Raw genomic sequence first — 18,333 nt, forward strand, 5'->3', positions numbered from 1 at the left:
CTCTTTTTAAAAATAAGTTTATTTATTTATTTATTTATTTTTGGCTGCATTGGGTCTTCGTTGCTGCGTGCGGGCTTTCTCCAGTTGCGGCGAGCGGGGGCTACTCTTTGTTGCGGTGCGCGGGCTTCTCATTGCAATGGCTTCTCTTCTTGTGGAGCACGGGCTCTAGGCGTGCGGGCTTCAGTAGTTGTAGCACGTGGGCTCAGTAGTTGTGGCTCCTGGGCTCTAGAGTGCAGGCTCAGTAGTTGTGGCGCACGGGCTTAGTTGCTCTGCGGCATGTGAGATCTTCCCGGACCAGGGCTCGAACCTGTGTCCCCTGCATTGGCAGGCAGATTCTTTTTTTTTTTTTTTCTAACATCTTTATTGGAGTATAATTGCTTTACAATGGTGTGTTAGTTTCTGCCTTATAAAAAGGGAATCAGCTGTACGTATACATATATCCCCATATCTCCTCCCTCTTGCGTCTCCCTCCCACCCTCCCTATCCCACCTCTCTAGGGGGTCACACAGCACCGAGCTGATCTCCCTGTGCTATGCGGCTGCTTCCCACCAGCTATCTATTTTACGTTTGGTAGTGTATGTATGTCCATGCCACTCTCTCACTTCGTCCCAGCTCACCCTTCCCCCTCCCCGCGTGGCGGGCAGGTTCTTAACCACTGCACCACCAGGGTAGTCCTGCCTCAGTTCTCTTGACAGCGCTGGGACACTAATTGTTGACGGAATAGTTCTTAATTTGACTAGGAAAGGGAGAAAAAGGTAGAAACCTTATATTTATACAAGACTCTGATGACTGAGAACCGAGTCCGTTTAACGGCCCACGTTAATTCCATGCACCTGATAATTGTTCCTCCCCTCACATCACCTGCCGTACCCAGAAGGTTCTGGATAGACAAAGTTTGAAAAGCAAGGTGAAGAGAAAAAGACAATTCCTGAACCTTTACCCTCCCCCACACTATCTTCACTTCGATGCCCGGTGCCCAGGAGGTGCCAAGACTGACGGAGATGCCTTTTGAAAAGATTTATTGCTTCTTTTGGATCGTGGGAAGAATTACAGCGTAATCGCAAGAGCTGCTGTTGCCGTGGTGTAATAGGCAGCTTTCGGTTCAGTCACAAATAATAGGCCCCGTCTGTTGGCCAGTCTGAGTGTGCTGGAAATGAGTGTTGTCTCACATCCCCAGAGGAGATCTTAATTAAAGCTTAATTATGCACCATAAATGTTTTATTTGGGGCCCCAGGAGGTGGGATTTTTGATCTGGGGCCTAATAAGGAGTCAGGAAAGAAACGGTAAGCAGCGACTGAGCCCTTTAATTTGTCCCTCCTCGGTGTGGTCCTGAACCAGCAATCAGATCCAGCGTGGGCTCCCCCCAGAGGCCTGTCCCCGGTGCCACCCTCTCAGGGCCGGCTCGGCGGGCACAGTCACACCGCCAAGGCTACGATCAGACCCGGAAGAGCCTGGCCCGTTTCCGGTGGTTAAGGATCCAAACTGCGCCAGACGCGGGAGTGGAGAAATCAGATGAGTCTCGAGAGAGGATGGGATTTTATTGGTCGCCCACCCCTTTAAGTGCTAGAAGGCCAAAGTGGCAGCAGCTGTCTCCGTCTTCCTGCTGCCCCGCGCGGCACGCCGCCTGCCCTCGGTCACGGGGCTGCCCTCCGGAAGCTTAACGTCCCCCCGTCCCCGCTCCCTGACTCCGCTGTGCTGTGTCCTGCGCCGAGGGCGCCTTAGCACACGAGGTAAATAATTCTACCGGACCTTCGGGGGCCCGGCAGGCACAGCGCGGGGGTCTCGGCCGGGCTGGGGCAGGAGATGGGGAAGTAGCACAGCGCTGCCGGTGACTGGGGCGCGGGGCCCGGGGAGGAGGGAAAGGAGGCCGGAGGGAGAGGCGGGGAGGGGCCCTGGGCCGCTGGGGCGGCGGGCGGCCCTAGGGGCAGCAGGAGGCTGCAGAAGTTGGTATCGGGCTGCAGGACGGGGGAGAAGGCAAAGACGGAGCAGTAAGGGGAATATTCAACACAGAACAGGGGGTGCTGGCTGCTGTCACCTGCACAAAAGAAAAAGAGCAGTCAGGAGGCAGCCCTCACGGTGGGAAAGGGCGTTTGAAAAAGGCTGTGAATGAATCTAAACTCAAAACTCGTTCTTCGGGGGCTGGGGGGTGGTGTCTCAAGGTGGCCTGGGGGCAGGCGGCCTGGCTCCTGCCCAGGAGGTGCCTGGCTTGGAGCTCAGAGTCACTGAAGAGCGAACCAGAGCAATGGCACCACCATCACACCCTTCTCCAGCCCATGGCCTCCCGCGTCCCTGACAGATGCAGGAGAGTTCTTTCCCACTCAGTTCCCGTGTGGAAGCTCGTGGGCCCTTCTCCTCTCCCACAGCCAGTCTAATCAGCTATTCTGGCAGCAACATGGTGGCCCGCGGGCTCTCACTTAGGTAAGGCTCTCTCCCTCCATCTTCCAGCTGCCCCGGGTTGGGAGGTTGTGGTAATGCCTAATCTGGCCTTTCTGCTGCAGAGGGGAAGCTTGGGGAAAGGGAAAGCAGCAGAGAGATCCTGGTGGGCTCACGGGAAGGGAGAGACAGCAAGCGGGGAGAAGCGGGTGGACGGGGGAGGTGTACGAGTGAAGTGAATGATACGTTCGCTAACCTCACACTCCATCTTCCGTCCTTGCTGGATGCGGAATATGGGCACGTGATGGAGTCACGATCCAGAGAGACCCCTCAAGCATGACAGATCTCTCAGCTCTGCCACCAGCCAAGCCGGGTCACCCTGGCTCAACGGCTTACCTCCTCAAAACCTGTTTTCTCTAGCCCTGCTCCTCCCACGGTGGTCCTGAGACCAGCTGCATGGCTGTCACCTGGCGGCTTCTTAGAAGTGCAGCCTTGCTACCCACTCAAACCTACCGAATCAGAACCTGCGGTTGCTTGAGGTCCCCAGGTATTTCTCAAGAACTTCTGAAGTTTGAGAAGCAAGGCTATGAGGCCCAAACCTCTGTGATGAGAATCACCTGTAGAGCTTGTGAAACACCATCTTTGCAGGCCCTTTCCTTGGAGAGTCTGATGCTCTGGGTCAGGACAGGACCCAGGTGTGTGTGTTTTATTAAGGACCTCCCTGGCAATTCTTATCAGAGAAGCTGGGGAAATGCTGCGGCTAAACTCAGTTCCTATGCTAAGCTGCCATCGTTGTAACCATCCGGTTGAAAACCATTACCTATAATGGAGGCTCTCGGTCCTTATTTACTTGAATCCGCTGTAGGAGCTGACACTCTAACCCACTCATTTCCAAAGGCCTCCCTTGGCTCCTGGAGCAGCTCTACTTCTTGGATCGTTTCTCTGTAGTTGTCTTCTCCCTTCCTTCCTCAGATGTTTGTATTTCCCGAGGTTCCTTCATCATCTCTCGTTACTCTGTCCGCTCTCGCAGGGGAGACGTTCCTGTAGTTTCAGCCACCTCTTATTCACTGTAGGCCCTTGGCTTCCTTCTGGTGGCCAAGAGTTCTCTGCTGAGCAGCAGACCTGGGTACCCAGGTGCTTCCTGGCATCTCTTCCTGGCCCATCCTGGCTGTTCCTTCACAGACAACGGCCACAGGATGGGCCCCACGTTCTTCTTGCTTTCTCGGCCTTGCAAAGGCAACCGCCATTGGCCTAGGTTTCTGGGCCAGACCTCCAAGATCTCTCTGATTCCTCCTTTTTCCTTCTCCCCATCCCCGACCCTCCCCAAGTTGTGCCAGGCTTACGTCCTTAAACATCCCTCCAGCCCAGGCCCTCTCCCTCTGCTTTTGCTGCAGGTCAAGCCCTTCTCATTTCTCTCTGGGTCCACAGCAGCTTGCAGCTTGTCTCTCGGCCTCTGTCTGCCCTCACCCTCCCAGCCAGCCCCCTTTCATGAACACAGTCAGCTTTTAACAATGCCGATCCGATGCTCCATCGTCTCCAGCATGACGTTCAAGGCCCTCGGTGGCCTGGTCCTTGCCTACACGTAGGGCATCAACTTTACACTTCCTAACTTGTAGCCTGACCCTAAATTAGCACTTCTCAAACTCAAATGTGCACACACACCTCCCAGGGACCCTGTTAAATGCAGGTTCTGAGTCAGTAAGGCTGGGCTGGGATTCATGCATTTTTAACAAGCTCTCCCATGATGCCTCTGCTCCTAATCTGGGGATACTTTGAGGCCCCAGACTCTTTGTAGTTCCTCCATGTCTGTCTGTCTGTCATCTCTCTCTTCCCCCTCTTCCTTGCCCTCTCTCTCCTCTGTGCCTTCGCACCCTCAGTACCTCCTGCTGGGAGCACCTTTCTTGCCTTCCTCCCCGGGCCCTGGCTCGATCCCCTCCTTCAGGATTTTCACCCCACTGGCCCCTCCCCACACATCCTTAGAACTTGCTTTGGCCAGGGCGTGTTGGTGTCCTGCCCTCCCACTAGGCTCAGTGAGCCCCTGGAGGGCAGGTCCTGTGTGTTTGATTTTTGTGTCACCAGCAGCCATGTGGTGTCTGGCAGGTAAGCAGGCAGTAAATGCGTATCGAAGTGCTGAATGAATGTGTGATGGACGGGAAAACCCCCTGTGCCTTACACTCTGAGATGGTGGGGGCAGTTGAATGTACCTATGCTAACATCCCATAGGTACCGGGGGTACAAATGGATGACTTTATTGGTAATCAAAGAGGTAAATTTTCTAATAATCAAGTTATGACCTCTCACATCTCAAACTAAAATTTCTTTGGTTGAGCTATTCTCTTATGAAGGCGCTAATCCGGCAGCAGTCTGTGGTGTTGGGAGCAGCCTTCATAAATAGAGGGAGGCTTTGGGATTAACCTTTACCTAAAGCCCAACCTGTACCCGGGATTTCAGTCCTCCTGTCTACCTGGTGGGGTTGGTAACAACTCCATTTTACTGATGAGGAAACAGTTTGGAGAAGCCGCCAGTTTACATTTATAGGGCTAGTGTGTGGCAGACCAGGAATCTGAGCCAGAACTTCAAATTCCGGGCTCTGTGATGCCCCAGGCCCCTCCGTCTTAGGAGCGTTACCGTAAATGGACTGAGAATTATGGTTCTCTCTATAAATATGGGAGCATTTGCTTATGTTGGTTGTTTTCTAACTTGCGCAGACAGCTTGGAAAGTTGTTGGATGCCAGTGGACTTGCCTGGAAACCCACCAATCTTGGCCTTTCAGAGGACACTGTCAACAGAATTTATTTGCCAGGTAAGTTATGAAGATTTGGGATTTGCCCTCAAATTTCCCTTCCAGGCTGTTCTTCAAATGAATAGTTCCCAATCCAAAAGAGACCACAGTTGTCTTAGATGTGTACATTTTAAAAGCTGGGTTTACTGCTTTTTCTTAGTTTTACAGTCTCCACCATAAGCCACTATTAGTCTGACTAGGTTTTGCTACTCCTACGAATTCGAGTCTGGTAATGACTAACACTGAACTCAATAAGGAGTGAGGAGAATTTCAGAACATTTGGCTTTGTTTTAAAGGTCAAGATTTTGGAAGCAGGCTCACCAGACTCCATCCAGATCCATTTTCCTGGCACATAACTAGTAGGACTCTGCCCGGGCTCTAGGTGAGAAGAAAGGGCAGGAGGGGGCACTTACTTCCTATGAGCCTGGCTCAGGGGTCAAGAGTGACTTAGGACTCCAGGTGCCAGACCCCCACAGCACAATGGCCTTTGGATGCCTCTGCGTGTCCTGGAAAGGAGAGGTGGCTCCTTTCCAAGCCAGGATGGGGCTGGGAAGGGTTTGGGGAACAGGCAGGAGTCCAGGAGCCGGTGGCCACCATAGCTGCCTGTACTCACTGGGCCTGCTGTCAGCTCTGCTTCCCCCTGATTCACACAAGTCGACGGGAGGATGCAGACCCTGCATACGGACTGGGCCTTCGGTAAAGGTTAATCCCCAAGCCTCCCTCTGCTTGAAAGAAGAATATGTAACTCGGCCGGGCTTATTTCTCACCCTGTGTCAGTGTTCACCTTGATCATGAAGTAGGATTTCTGAATCAATTGCACATCAGACCCAGCTGGGTCTTGACTCACTGCCTGAGTTTTCCATGTCCTTTTGGAAGGGAAGCAGATCTCTTGCTTGGTGAATGCTTTCTGACTGTTCATCTTTTTCCATTTGGTGTTTTGCTTTGGAAATGCAGGGCATAGTAAAAGTGTCTGTACCTGCGTTTGTGTTAGGAGTTTAAAAATATAACTCTGATTTTTGGTAAAGGAAGGAAGATTGGGGTAGGAGGTGGGGAGGAGGTGATGTGAAGACAAAGAAAACAACGTTTTCTGGTCCATTCTCCCTACTGAATACAGCTGCCTTGTACCCGATACCTTAAGGCTATCATGTACGAGCTAAGGTGTCGGGGGCCGTTCTAATGGCTGAGCATACGTTTTATCATTGAATCCTCACAGCCAGCCCAGCAGGTAGGATCTGTGCTGACTCCCAGGCTCTGCCATTTTACAGATGAGGACACTGAGGCACAGAGAAGTTACTTGCTCAAGGGGACACAGCAAATGAGAAACGGGGCTCAGTTGCTAATCCAAGCATTTTGACGCTAAAGCACTTGCCCAAAACTGCACGGAGAGAGAGAACAAGGAGAATCACAAGCCAACTCATTTGGAAATAGTTCCATGGAATGTATGAATTAATTTAAAATGCGTGAATTTCTTCTAACAGAGTGCAAAGTACAATGAAAATCTGATGCCTTCTCAGTTATAAATCTATTAGTAGAGGGCACTGATGGTTCCTCTGTTGTATTGATAAATAGCTGTTTTAGGCGTTCCAGATAATAATTCACATATAAGGATTATAATGGATTGTCATTACATAGATTTGCATGTAAGTCAAGCCACATTCCCCAGCTGTATTATTTTATTCAGGAAAAGTCTGGCGTAACACAGTATGGAAGGTTAGCCTATTAGGCAGATGTTGCAAAGGGATTTCACTGTCTTAATGCTTCAGTTTTGCACAGAACTCAGGTCTGACATGGGAAGAAGTTTTGGTGACTTACTGCCAACTTTGGGTGACCCCCCAAAATGCTTTAGAAAAATATTTCCCTACAGAGGTGAAGGAAAGCGGGAACCTATGAATTTACCCAGTGAATTGGATCAACGTGTCCAGATAATTCAGGTTCCCAAGCCTCTTTTATCTGAATTTTCTGAGTTGTCACCACCACTGGACTCAACTTTGCCTGAATAGACTCAGCTTAAATTCCTGCCATGTCCCTGGTCTGTCATTTCACTGTGCTGATGAAGGAACTCTGAGGGTGAGACTATACATGTAAAACGAATGGATCTTAACACACCAAGGCTTTGCTTTTAGCTCACATGATCAACCCAATTTGCTATAGAACTGAGTCGGTTTCTGTAGTAACTGACATCAGTCAGCAGGGCTGTTATACTTGCTGGACGGCCAGGTCACAGTCCAGCTCATGGCTGCATGGGGCTTGGACACGGTCTAGAGCTATAATATGGTGATAAAGCTGATGTTTTAAAATTTATTTATTTTATTATTATCATTATTTTTAAGCTGGTGGTTTTTTTTTTTTTTTAAACAGAACAGGAGTATTTATTTTTTAATTTATTTATTTATTTTGGGCTGTGTTGGGTCTTCGTTTCTGTGCGAGGGCTTTCTCTAGTTGGGGCGAGCAGGGGCCACTTCATCGCGGTGCACAGGCCTCTCACTATCGCGGCCTCTTGTTGCAGAGCACAGGCTCCAGACGTGCAGGCTCAGTAGTTGTGGCTCACGGGCCCAGTTGCTCCGCGGCATGTGGGATCTTCCCAGACCAGGGCTCGAACCCGTGTCCCCTATATTAGCAGGCAGGTTCTCAACCACTGCGCCACCAGGGAAGCCCCAAGCTTGTGGTTTTTAAAGGCTGTTTACTACAATTAACATCTCTTATGTGGTGAAATAGATATCTTTCTGCCAACTTGGCTCTCTTGCCTAAACCTTGGTGCTTTCTAGTCTAGTAATTCTTCGAATTTGAGGTTTTATAGAAAGTAAAGTGAATTAATTCTCCCTTTCTGTCAGTGTTGTAAGTTCCATGTGGAGTCCGCTCAGTCGGAAGAACATCTATATTAATCAGACAAACTAAAATCATCGAGTGGGCCTAAACTGTCCATTAGAATGATTTATCTCTACAGAGGACAAAGCACATCATGCAAACAGCTACCTAGTTTTAGCAAGAAGGCTAAAAATTATATCGAGTGACTGGAGTTGCCTTACTTAAATTTAATTTTTTCTACTAAAGACATGCTCAATTTGATACATGACAATATGGATTTTGAAATATTTGGGGAATGATCTTATCTGCCCTAATTTCATTCTTAAACAGCTGAATTAAAGACCTAATTCCTACTAAAAGGCTTCAAAATGGGAAGTTGTTAACTACGATGATACTTTCCCCTGATTAAATAAGGAAAAAGAGTTGGGGCTTTGCCTAAATGGACATCATTTCAGAAATCAATTTTTCTTTAAACTTCATTAAAGCTATAAAATGTGGGTGGTTAATCTAAGTGAGAGCTGCTATTGTCTAAAAATGCATTAAGACTTAACCAGACCGGTGGTTGTACGACAGGAGCTATTTAGGATTAGAAAGTCACTGTGATTTGGATTTAAATGAATTGCATGCTATTTACGAATTCTTTGGCAGTTAATCTGGATCGTTTCCATTCCACCGCAAGCAGAAGGCAAACCTTTCTGCCCACTTATCCCAACTGCCATGTCAGTTCCCAGAGGAATCAAGTTTGTCCTACAGATGTTGGCTTTAATGGGGATGAGCCTGAGGGACTTTAAACTTTCAGTTGCATTTATCCCTTTCGGGATACTATTAAGTTTCTCCTGCCTTAAGCAGAGGACCGGTCTTTGCTTCAAAGGCAGCTAAAGAGTGAATTATTTACCAAATTGCACAAAGGAGAAGATTTATCAAGCCCCCTTTTTTTTTCCCAGAGAGGACAACCCCAGAACTGGAGGACTTTATTACCCTCTTTCTCAGCAGTAAATTATGCCATTCAGATGCTTTTGAAAGCTTCCCTTCATGCTCTGCATTGAGTCATAAAATTTGATACCTGGGGCCAAATGCCTTTTTCCCTCCCAGAAGGGTGAAGAAGATGAAAAGGCAGCCATTCTGGGCCAGTGCCATACAAAGCCAATGACTGGGCAGAAAATGTGGGCAGTGGAGACAGTTACTCTGCATAATTCACACCTCCTTGACCTGATGTTCTACTCCGAAAAGGATTTTATCATTTGCATAAGATCATCAGACCCTGCAAAACCTGAATTGGCCACTTGGAAATCACTAGGTGTAATGGGGACCACGAATTTGACTGCTGTCCTTACCTCTGATGCCGGGATTTTAGATCTTGTTAATTTCAATAAGCCCGCCACTCACCTGGAGAGGGTTTGCTGGGGCCCGCTTTCTCTGATTTCTTTGGAGTCATGGTACTCTTATGTTTCTGCTTGACTGATGTTTGGTCAATTGCTGGAAGTCTGGAATCACTCTTACACGCAGAACTCTTGGCAGATAATCTTGGTTCGGCTAGAGCGTCCTCCTCACCAGAACTCTACCGAAAATGAAAGGTGTTTGAGTATCTGTGGTCAATAGGCCATCTTTGCTGGGCAGAGGACAAAGAGACAAGCCAAATGCAGCAACCCCTCAACAAAGACACCGGAGCATCCTGCCAGCTCAATGTGCCCTTTCACCAGTCAGACTTTCATGGACTGGGCATATCAATTTAGAAATAATAGCAAAGTTAATGAGTCTATTTTGTAGAACATTATGAAAAGAATGAATTCCTGATCCTTAAGTAATTAGATGACCAATAAACAGCGCATGTTAAGAGCTACATATGAAAACAGGAGAAACCATCCGTGCATTTAAACTTCTTGCTATTCGTTACTTGAACTACTTTGGGGGTGGGTGAGGAAAAATGTTCCTTAAGTTAATCATATACTTGACAATGAAAAGGAAATTTAGATAAGTGTGTTGGGACTGAATCAATGAGACCTCAGTTTAATACTCTGAATTATTGGGTGCAACATAAGACAGATTAATCTTTTTAAAAGGCCCCTACTTGTCAGTCTTCTATAAAGAAGTCCGTATAAATCTATGCACGGACAAATCCTGACTCATGCGGTGTCAGAATATCTCAACACAGCCTTGCAGACGCAATAAAAATTATCCAGGCGTTCAATACCTTTACACTTTGCCACACTTCCACCCACCAAAGAAATGAGTGAAAACAACATAAACAATTAGGAGAAACTTGGTCTTGAAGGGCGATTTAAGTCCTGCCTTAAGGTCTTAGGTCCTGGTGTTAACATGATTTGCTAGGCGATGCACCCAACAAACAGAACCACAGGGTTCCCGCCCCCCTGTCCCCAGGGGCAGGGTCACTAGATACTCCTGCACTGCACAGTGGTCTATATTGGCAAGTCCTCTGAACGTGTAGTCCTCTGCGGACACGGAGCGCTAAATTAACGTCCTCCGCACCTCCGCAGCGGCGGCAATTTGTATTGATCTTGCTCCCCGTTCTCTCTGACAGTTGTGGCATTTTCATTTTAAGCCTCCTGACTCAGGAAAATACTCTGAATAGCTTTGAATTATTGGGTGCAACGTAAGACAGACTACACTCTCAAAAAAGTCTTCTACAAGGATGTCGGTACAAATCTACAGGTGGACAGATCATTATTCTCGAGGATTATAAATCATGTTTGGTCACTTAGAGCCTGGTGACAGCCTTCAAACAAATAATTATTTTTTCTCCCTGCATTTTCGGAAAACAGACCACCCTCAGATAAAGGGATGGGGAAAAGGAAAGGACATAGTAAGTTAGTTGTTCTCCCTTTCCCCTTTTGATTCTGGAATTTAACAGAAATCCTTGGAAGTGATTCTGAAATGTCAAAGATGAAACATGAGGTCATTTCTGAACATGAGATAGGCTTTCCATTCTCAGCAAAGGAAATGTGGGCAGATTTTAATTTTGGTGCCTGAGATGGTCATAGGCAAGAAGAACATTGGCGAACACGTGACTGAATTTCTTCCACAAACTGCTCAACACGAACAACTTACATTAGCGAATGAAGAAGCCTGCTCACACATCTGTTTTTCAGCTAGTGGAAAGGCAGGAAAGATGCTCTGGCCTGAGACTACCAATATCCATGGTTACAGCATCAGGAGCAGTAATAGTGTCCACTACTGGTGGGTCCGTCCCCTTCACCCTCAGCCAGGACTAGAATTCTTTGCTTACCCCAGGCAGTGGTGAATCGGGAGGAGTCGGTGAAGAGACTCTTTATTGGGTGGGATGTTAAGCCATGTTTATCCTTCCTTCACCCATTCATTGTACCTCGAGCTTTAATAGCACCAAAGGTGGAAGAAAACTTGGCCAATTAAACCATGCCTATTACATATGGTATCATGCACCTGCCCTCCAAGTATATCCTTCTCTGGTTCTCTGGTTCCTTACTTCCAGTTGTGAATCTTTATCTATCTATATATATTTTTGGCTGCGTTGGGTCTTTGTTGCTGCGCGTGGGCTTTTCTCTAGTTGCAGAGAGCGGGGGCTACTCTTCGTTGTGGTGCACAGGCTTCTCATTGCAGTGGCTTCTCCTGTTGTGGAGCACGGGCTCTAGGTGCGTGGTCTCAGCAGTTGTGGCTCGTGGGCTCTAGAGCACAGGCTCAGTAGTTGTGGCTCACAGGCTTCGTTGCTCCACAGCATGTAGGATCTTCCCGGACCAGGGCTCGAACCCGTGTCCCCTGCATTGGCAGGCAGATTCTTAACCACTGAGCCACCAGGGAAGTCCCTGGGAATCACCCTTGAGTCCAGAAATTACAGCTGGAAGTGGGTGTTTTGTCGGTTGGAAACTAAAGCCACAATGGTGAGAACTATGATACTTATGAATGTGCTCCTGGGTCTTTTCGTGCTTGCTTTGAGTAATCTTAAGCCAATCACTTCAACTTTTTGTATCTTCATTCGTGTCCTGTCATGTATTCAGCCATTCTCATGTATCCTCTCTCATGAAAGCCCATTATATTATCCAAGGAGGATGCTCCTTGGGTGAAAGAAGTTGAAGTAACTCATTCTGGCGCTAAAATGTAGTATTTAAGACTCTGGAGCCCAGCTTCCTGGGAGTGAATCCTGGCTCTTTTACGTAGTGACTGTGTGACGTAGGATTAGTTTTAGTTCATCTCTTTGCCTCTCAGATTTTCTCATCTGTGAACAATAATGCCTTCTTTTTGGTGGTTCTGTGAGGATGAAATGAGTTAAGATATGTTTATAGCACTAAGAGTAGTGGTGCCAGGTACTGAGAAAGTGCCATGTAAGTGTTGGCTTTTGCAATTAGCCATTCACGTTCAGCCATTTAAAAAAGTAACCAGCTAACTGCTGAAAATTAACTACCTGCTGTTGAAGCCAAAACCATAAACCCCACTGAAAAATTCAAATGGGTTTTCACCTACTTCAAAGAGCAATGGACAGCAAGGTGGGGCAGTCCTATGGTACCAGTTCTCTTTCAGACAGTGAAGTTCTAATGGCAAATATTTAATGATATTTAAAGATTAGCAGACAATAAAAATTATGTTGATTTTAAGCTGATTTTAAAACTGTCTCCTCCTCTCACAGCTTTGAAGAGTAATTACAATTTTCTTCCCCCATATGTTCCTAAGTTGAAATGTCACATGGAGGTGGAGGCAAGAGCATACTGCTGTTCCTTTAGGGAAAGAAAACTAGCTCTGTGTTTCAAAATCAAAGCCTGAAACATAAAAAAAAACCAAAAACCCAGACTACATAATACATGCATAGACTTTTTATTTTTTTTTTAATTTATTTATCGGGCTTCCCTGGTGGCGCAGTGGTTGAGGATCCACCTGCCGATGCAGGGGACACGGGTTCGTGCCCCGGTCCGGGAAGATCCCACTTGCCGCGGAGCGGCTGGGCCCATGGCCGCTGAGGCTGCGCATCCGGAGCCTGTGCTCTGCAACGGGAGAGCCCACAACAGTGAGAGGCACGCGTACCGCAAAAAAAAAAAAAAAAAAAAAAAAAAAATTATTTATTTTATTTATTTATTTTTGGCTGCATTGGGTCTTCATTGCTGCACGTGGGCTTTTCTCTAGTTGCAGTGAGCAGGGGCTACTCTTCGTTGTGGTACATGGGCTTCTCATTGTGGTGGCTTCTTTTGCTGCAGAGCACGGGCTCTAGGCGTGCGGGCTTCAGCAGTTGTGGCACGTGGGCTCAGTAGTTGTGGCTTGCGGGCTCTAGAGCGCAGGCTCAGTAGTTGTGGTGCACGGGCTTAGTTGCTCCGCGGCATGTGGGATCTTCCCAGACCAGGGCTTGAACCCATGTCCCCTGCATTGGCAGGCGGATTCTTAACCACTGCGCCACCAGGGAAGCCCCATGTGTAGTCTTTAAGTTCTCTCTTGGTGATTTGATGAGAGTCCTAATAAAGCCACATTAACTAAAAGAAGTTATTGTCAAAATTAATATTTTTCTGGAGTATTATGGTTTTTGCCGTCAACATTTTCCAAAGCTCCCCAACTTGCTCTTTTGGCATCATCCATAATAGAGATATGACCTTGCTAGAAACTCTCAAAAGTTCAGAGCAAGACTCACGCTAGGAAAAGAAGAGACTTACATTAGGGAATTGGGCACTGAAGTAGCAACTTGGAAACATGATAATGGTTCTAGTTAGACCTCCTGGATGATGGAGACCCAAGGATTGGCAAGTGGGATGCATTTCTTCAGGGATGTGAGGGTGACTATATTTTTTTTTTTTAAACACAGCTCTCATTAATATTTAATACGGTTCTTTCTAATATTTCTGTCTTTGAGTGTATATATAATTAAAACACCACCACCATGGTTATGATATTGGAACTTCTTGGAACTATTTTAGATGTAGGACACCTCATGGTTTTGGATATGTGGGAGAAAAACTTTTATTTTTCTTATCCTGGGATGGCTTCCATCTTATTTTTCCAGCTGATTTCTGCTCTCCGTGTCACTCAGAACCTGGAGGCCTGGTCAAGTCCTGTGCTGGATAGTGAGTGACAGGGCACGGTGTGGGGAGTATGGACTGGGATTCTTGACCACAATCCTCAATCTTGACTCCTCCTACCCAGTCTCTAGCACTGGTCATCCATTCCAATATTAAAAATTAAAGTTAAATCTCTTCTTTCCTGGATGTTGTACATTGCTCTGGTTTCAGGACTTAATGAAGCTCAGGTTCTTGATGTCTCATCGCAGAAAGAACTCAGTGAGAGACAAAGTGATAGGTAAGAAGTGGATTTATTTAGAGAGAAACACACTCCACAGACAGAGTGTGGGCCATCTCAGAAGGTGAGAAAAGGCCTAGATTTTTAAACTGGGACCTAACAATGTTGAGTCTGAAATGGCAAGGTGAAAATGAGCACAGATGATCAGAAAGTCAGGAGACAGAAGTAGTCAGGGACAGAAAAGACCAAGTCATTTTCCAGCTCTTGCGTGATGGCTCATTTCCAAGATCTACAGAGCTCGTTCTCAACTGGTATGCCACCTCCCTCCCTCCCACGAGGTGTGCTGATGAATTCTGATTGACGTGTACAAAACGCATTGTAGCCACGTGTCATCTGACGGAAGGCTGAGCTGAGTGGATCTTATGACATAGGGTAAAGATCAGGACACGACTTGCTCTGAATAGGAAAACAGGCAAAGAGTAGTGTCAGGCTGGTGCCAGAGAAAGACGGTGTGTTTATTACATTTGAGATAAAACTTTCTCACGAGATCATGAAAGAGAATGATCAAGGCTGTGAACCTCGACACGCAAACAGTAACAACATGGAAAGGGTGACCAAGGAACTCTGGGTGCAAATGAGTATCTTCAGAGTGCTGTCCCCAAAGTCCACTTTCATATTGTGCCTCAAACACAAAAATGGCCTTTGGGAATTAAGGGCAGCTTGTATAAATAGCATTCTGGACAGGATGGGTACCTTTATGGATTCAAGAAATATAAAGTTAGCATGTCCTACACAGAGTGCTGTTGTATCACAAAGCTGGCTAAACATTCTCTCTGCTAGAAAAAACTAAGGGCAGCAAAGTCCTTCCCATGTTCAGGACAATTTTGAGCTTACCAGGATTGTAAACTTGAACAACAATACAGAATGGATTAGTAATTTGGGGGTGGGGTTTGGACTCAGGTACCACTGACTTGAATCCAACTGCTGCTTAACCCCATTTGTGTCTCCCCACCTGGAGATATGGCTCCCAGGTGAGACCAGGCTCAGCAGTAGAAGGCCTTGCTTTCCACTTTGCCACGAGAAGCTTTTGGGAGTTGGCTGGGCTGCCAGGTGCATAAATTTCATTGTTGGCAGTTGTCTCTACCAATGACTTCTGTAAAGAACTCTCTCCTACCTGCCACCTTCTCTCTGATTCTCATGCCAGCAAGTTGGAATGACCCAGCTTGAGAGCAACAGTGGCCTCAGTGGTTAAAGTCTTCATAATGTTTGATCACCATTGGGGCTGCTCTCTGAAGGAGAGGCACGTGGGACTTTAGTAGAACTTGCTTCCTGATTACAAGCCATCCCACTATAGGGAAGGTCCTCTGGGTGAAACAGAGCTGCAAGCTACTGAAATGGCAAACGTGACATGTTTTATGACACTTGCTAGTATTTCTTAAAATGCAAACGAATCCTTCGTGTGCTGCAGAAATCTTGGTTGGTTTACATGGGTAGTGACGATACGTTTTCATGCTTTGGGGGACAAGTATGTGTAGTATTCTCTGAAATGGAGTTCTGTGTGGTGGGCAGTGGGTAAGGAAGTGGCATGTGGCCAGGAAATTGTTGGATGTAAAAAATTTGAGCACTAAGGTATAGTGTTTAGTAGCACGTTGAGACTGCCCTCCGTTGGGTATTTTTCAGGAGTGGTTTTGCTACAATGTATTTCTCCTTCATTCTTTATTTGAATTCATATTCTCCTTTTAGTTGGGAGGAACATTTGAAGAACATGAAAGACTTGGCCATTAAATGGAGGTCATCTGTGAAAATACCTCCTACTCAGAATAATAGGTCATAAAACATGGGAATTAATTGAAAAGCATCATATGCATCTACTGTGTCTTCAACCCCATATAAAGACAAGATACTTGCAATGGGAGAGACACAATTTATACCATACTAGCAAAATGCAAAACAAAGTTTAATTAAGTGATAAATTGTGTGGCACCAATTCTAAATTTCAAAGGAACACACAGCAAAAAAGTGAGAAGTCAAGGGAGGCTTCGTGAAGGGGATGGTGTTTTCTAGGAACTCAAGGAGCAGTAGGGACGAGCTCAGGCTGGAGGCAGCACGGGAGCCAAGGTGCGGGTGGAGTGACACCCAGGGCGTGATTCTCAGGCAGCAGGGCACGTGGCCAGAGCAGAGGGTGTGAGAAGGAGAGGTGAGAGACAAAGTTGGCTGGCAAGCTGGGGTCAGATTGTGGGGGGCTCTGAGAGTCAAGCAAAGGATTGAGAGTTAATGTGATGGAGAATAGGGTCCAACTGAAGGTTTTGGAGAAGAAAAACGCTTAATGTGGTACTTAAGATTAGCTTGTATGTTTCTTTCAGAGGCAAAAAAGCATCTTTTTGTAGTTTCAATGGCTTATTTTTGTAAAGTGTAAGTCTTTTCTTTATTGCAAAAAAAAAAAATCCATGTTCATAATGGAAAACTAAAGACAAAGAGACAAATTTTAAAGCATTCAAAACTCCATTAACCTTGAAATAAAAACTGCAAATAGCTTGGTCTGTGTTCTTTCAACCCCTCCCCCCCCTTTTTAAAACATCTTTATTGGCATATAATTGCTTTACAATGTTGTGTTAGTTTCTGCTGTGTAACAAATGAGTGTGATGGAGACTACTAGCTTTCCACTGAAATCCCTTCTCAAGTGATAAGAGCTACAGCCCGATGTGGCCGCCCACCTTGAACTGAATGACTCAGTTTCCACTGCAGCTAGGTATAGCCTCAGGAGGAAAGTCTCACCAGTGGAGTGGGGGCACGATTGACATGTACAGCCTGCTTCAGAGATAATCTCTGGCCCTGCTTCTCAGCTGGAAAGGCAACAACTTTGAAAGTCATGTGTTGAAGACAATAGAACCATCAGTGGCCTGAATCCCTGTAAGTCCTAGTGGAGGAGAGCTGCCTGCTGAGCACCTGGGCCATCACAGGTGCAAGCAATAAATTCTTGATTGAATCATCATATTTTTGGTCCCTTTGTTATAGCAGCTGACATTACTCTTGCACATATATTTATGCATCTGTATAAATATTGTTTTTTAACAAAAATAGAATTGAGCCACACATACGTTGTCACTTAACAATAAATTGCATCAATAGATACCTTTCTATAATTTTGTCAACCTTATTTTGAAAAATTTCAAATCAATGAAGAAGTTGGAAGAGTAGTACAAATAACATCCATTACCCTTTACCTTGCCAATTTGCTTTCTCTCCCTCTCCCCGCTCCCTCCCTCTCTCTAGACTTCATAATACTTTACCCCTAAATACTTCAATATGCATCTCCTGTCAAAACGGACATTCTCCTACAAAGCCACAATACCATTATCTTACCCAAGAGAATTTAATAGTTCCATAACGTTATCTATTATGTAGAGCATATTCAAACCAAACTGTCCCAAGAATGTCTTTTTAGCTGTGTGTTTTGATCTATGATCCAATCAAGATACACCCATTGCACGCAGTTATTATGTCTCTTTCATCCTCGGCCCTTTTTGTCTTTTCATGATTTTTACTCTTTGGAAGAGTTCCAGCCTCATAGAAGATCGTATGTTCTGAATTTGATGGCTTTCTCATAATAAAATTCAGGTTAATCATTTTGGGTTAGAATATTCCATAGGTGGTGTGGTATCCCTCTTTATAATATATCACCTCAGTGCCTAACAGTGCTGTTTGGTCTCTAGGGTAAGGTGGTGACTGCCAGATTTTTCCACTGTAAAAGTACATTTTTTCCCTTTTGTAATTAGTCAGAAATCTGTGAGACGATTCTTTGACACTAAATACCCTATTCATGATACATTTTACCCAATGATTTAGCATCTTTTGATGTGCTTTGCCTGAATTGATAATTACATCAAGGTAGCAAAATGATGATTTTTCTATTTCTATCCTTTCTTCTACAATTATTAGCTGGCATTCTTCTCTAAAGAAGAACTTTCCTTTCCTCCCTTCCTATTTGTTTGTTTGCCTCTTTGTTTGTTGTCATCATCATTGTGGTTTCAGGGACACATTTTATTCAATTATCTCATCACATTTTTTGAGGCTCAAATAGTCCCAAAATTGGTGAATGGGAGTTCATTCAAGTTTGCTCTGACTTGAGTCTCCGAGCACTTCTACGCTTTATGGCACAATAAAATGTC

General features: G+C 45.9%; 1 protein-coding gene across 1 annotated transcript in view; it reads right to left on the bottom strand.

The window, feature by feature from the left end:
- The window catches only part of MARCHF10 (membrane associated ring-CH-type finger 10), an 81,654-nt gene that overhangs the window by 39,422 nt on the left and 23,899 nt on the right, over positions 1-18,333 (bottom strand). Inside the window, exon 3 of the mRNA XM_067022261.1 lies at positions 9,347-9,518. Within this exon, the coding sequence (XP_066878362.1) occupies positions 9,347-9,518 (172 nt within the window). The remainder of the gene's footprint in view (positions 1-9,346; positions 9,519-18,333) is intronic.

This window comes from Kogia breviceps, chromosome 19 (assembly GCF_026419965.1).
Source record: "Kogia breviceps isolate mKogBre1 chromosome 19, mKogBre1 haplotype 1, whole genome shotgun sequence".
Lineage (NCBI taxonomy): Eukaryota > Metazoa > Chordata > Mammalia > Artiodactyla > Physeteridae > Kogia > Kogia breviceps.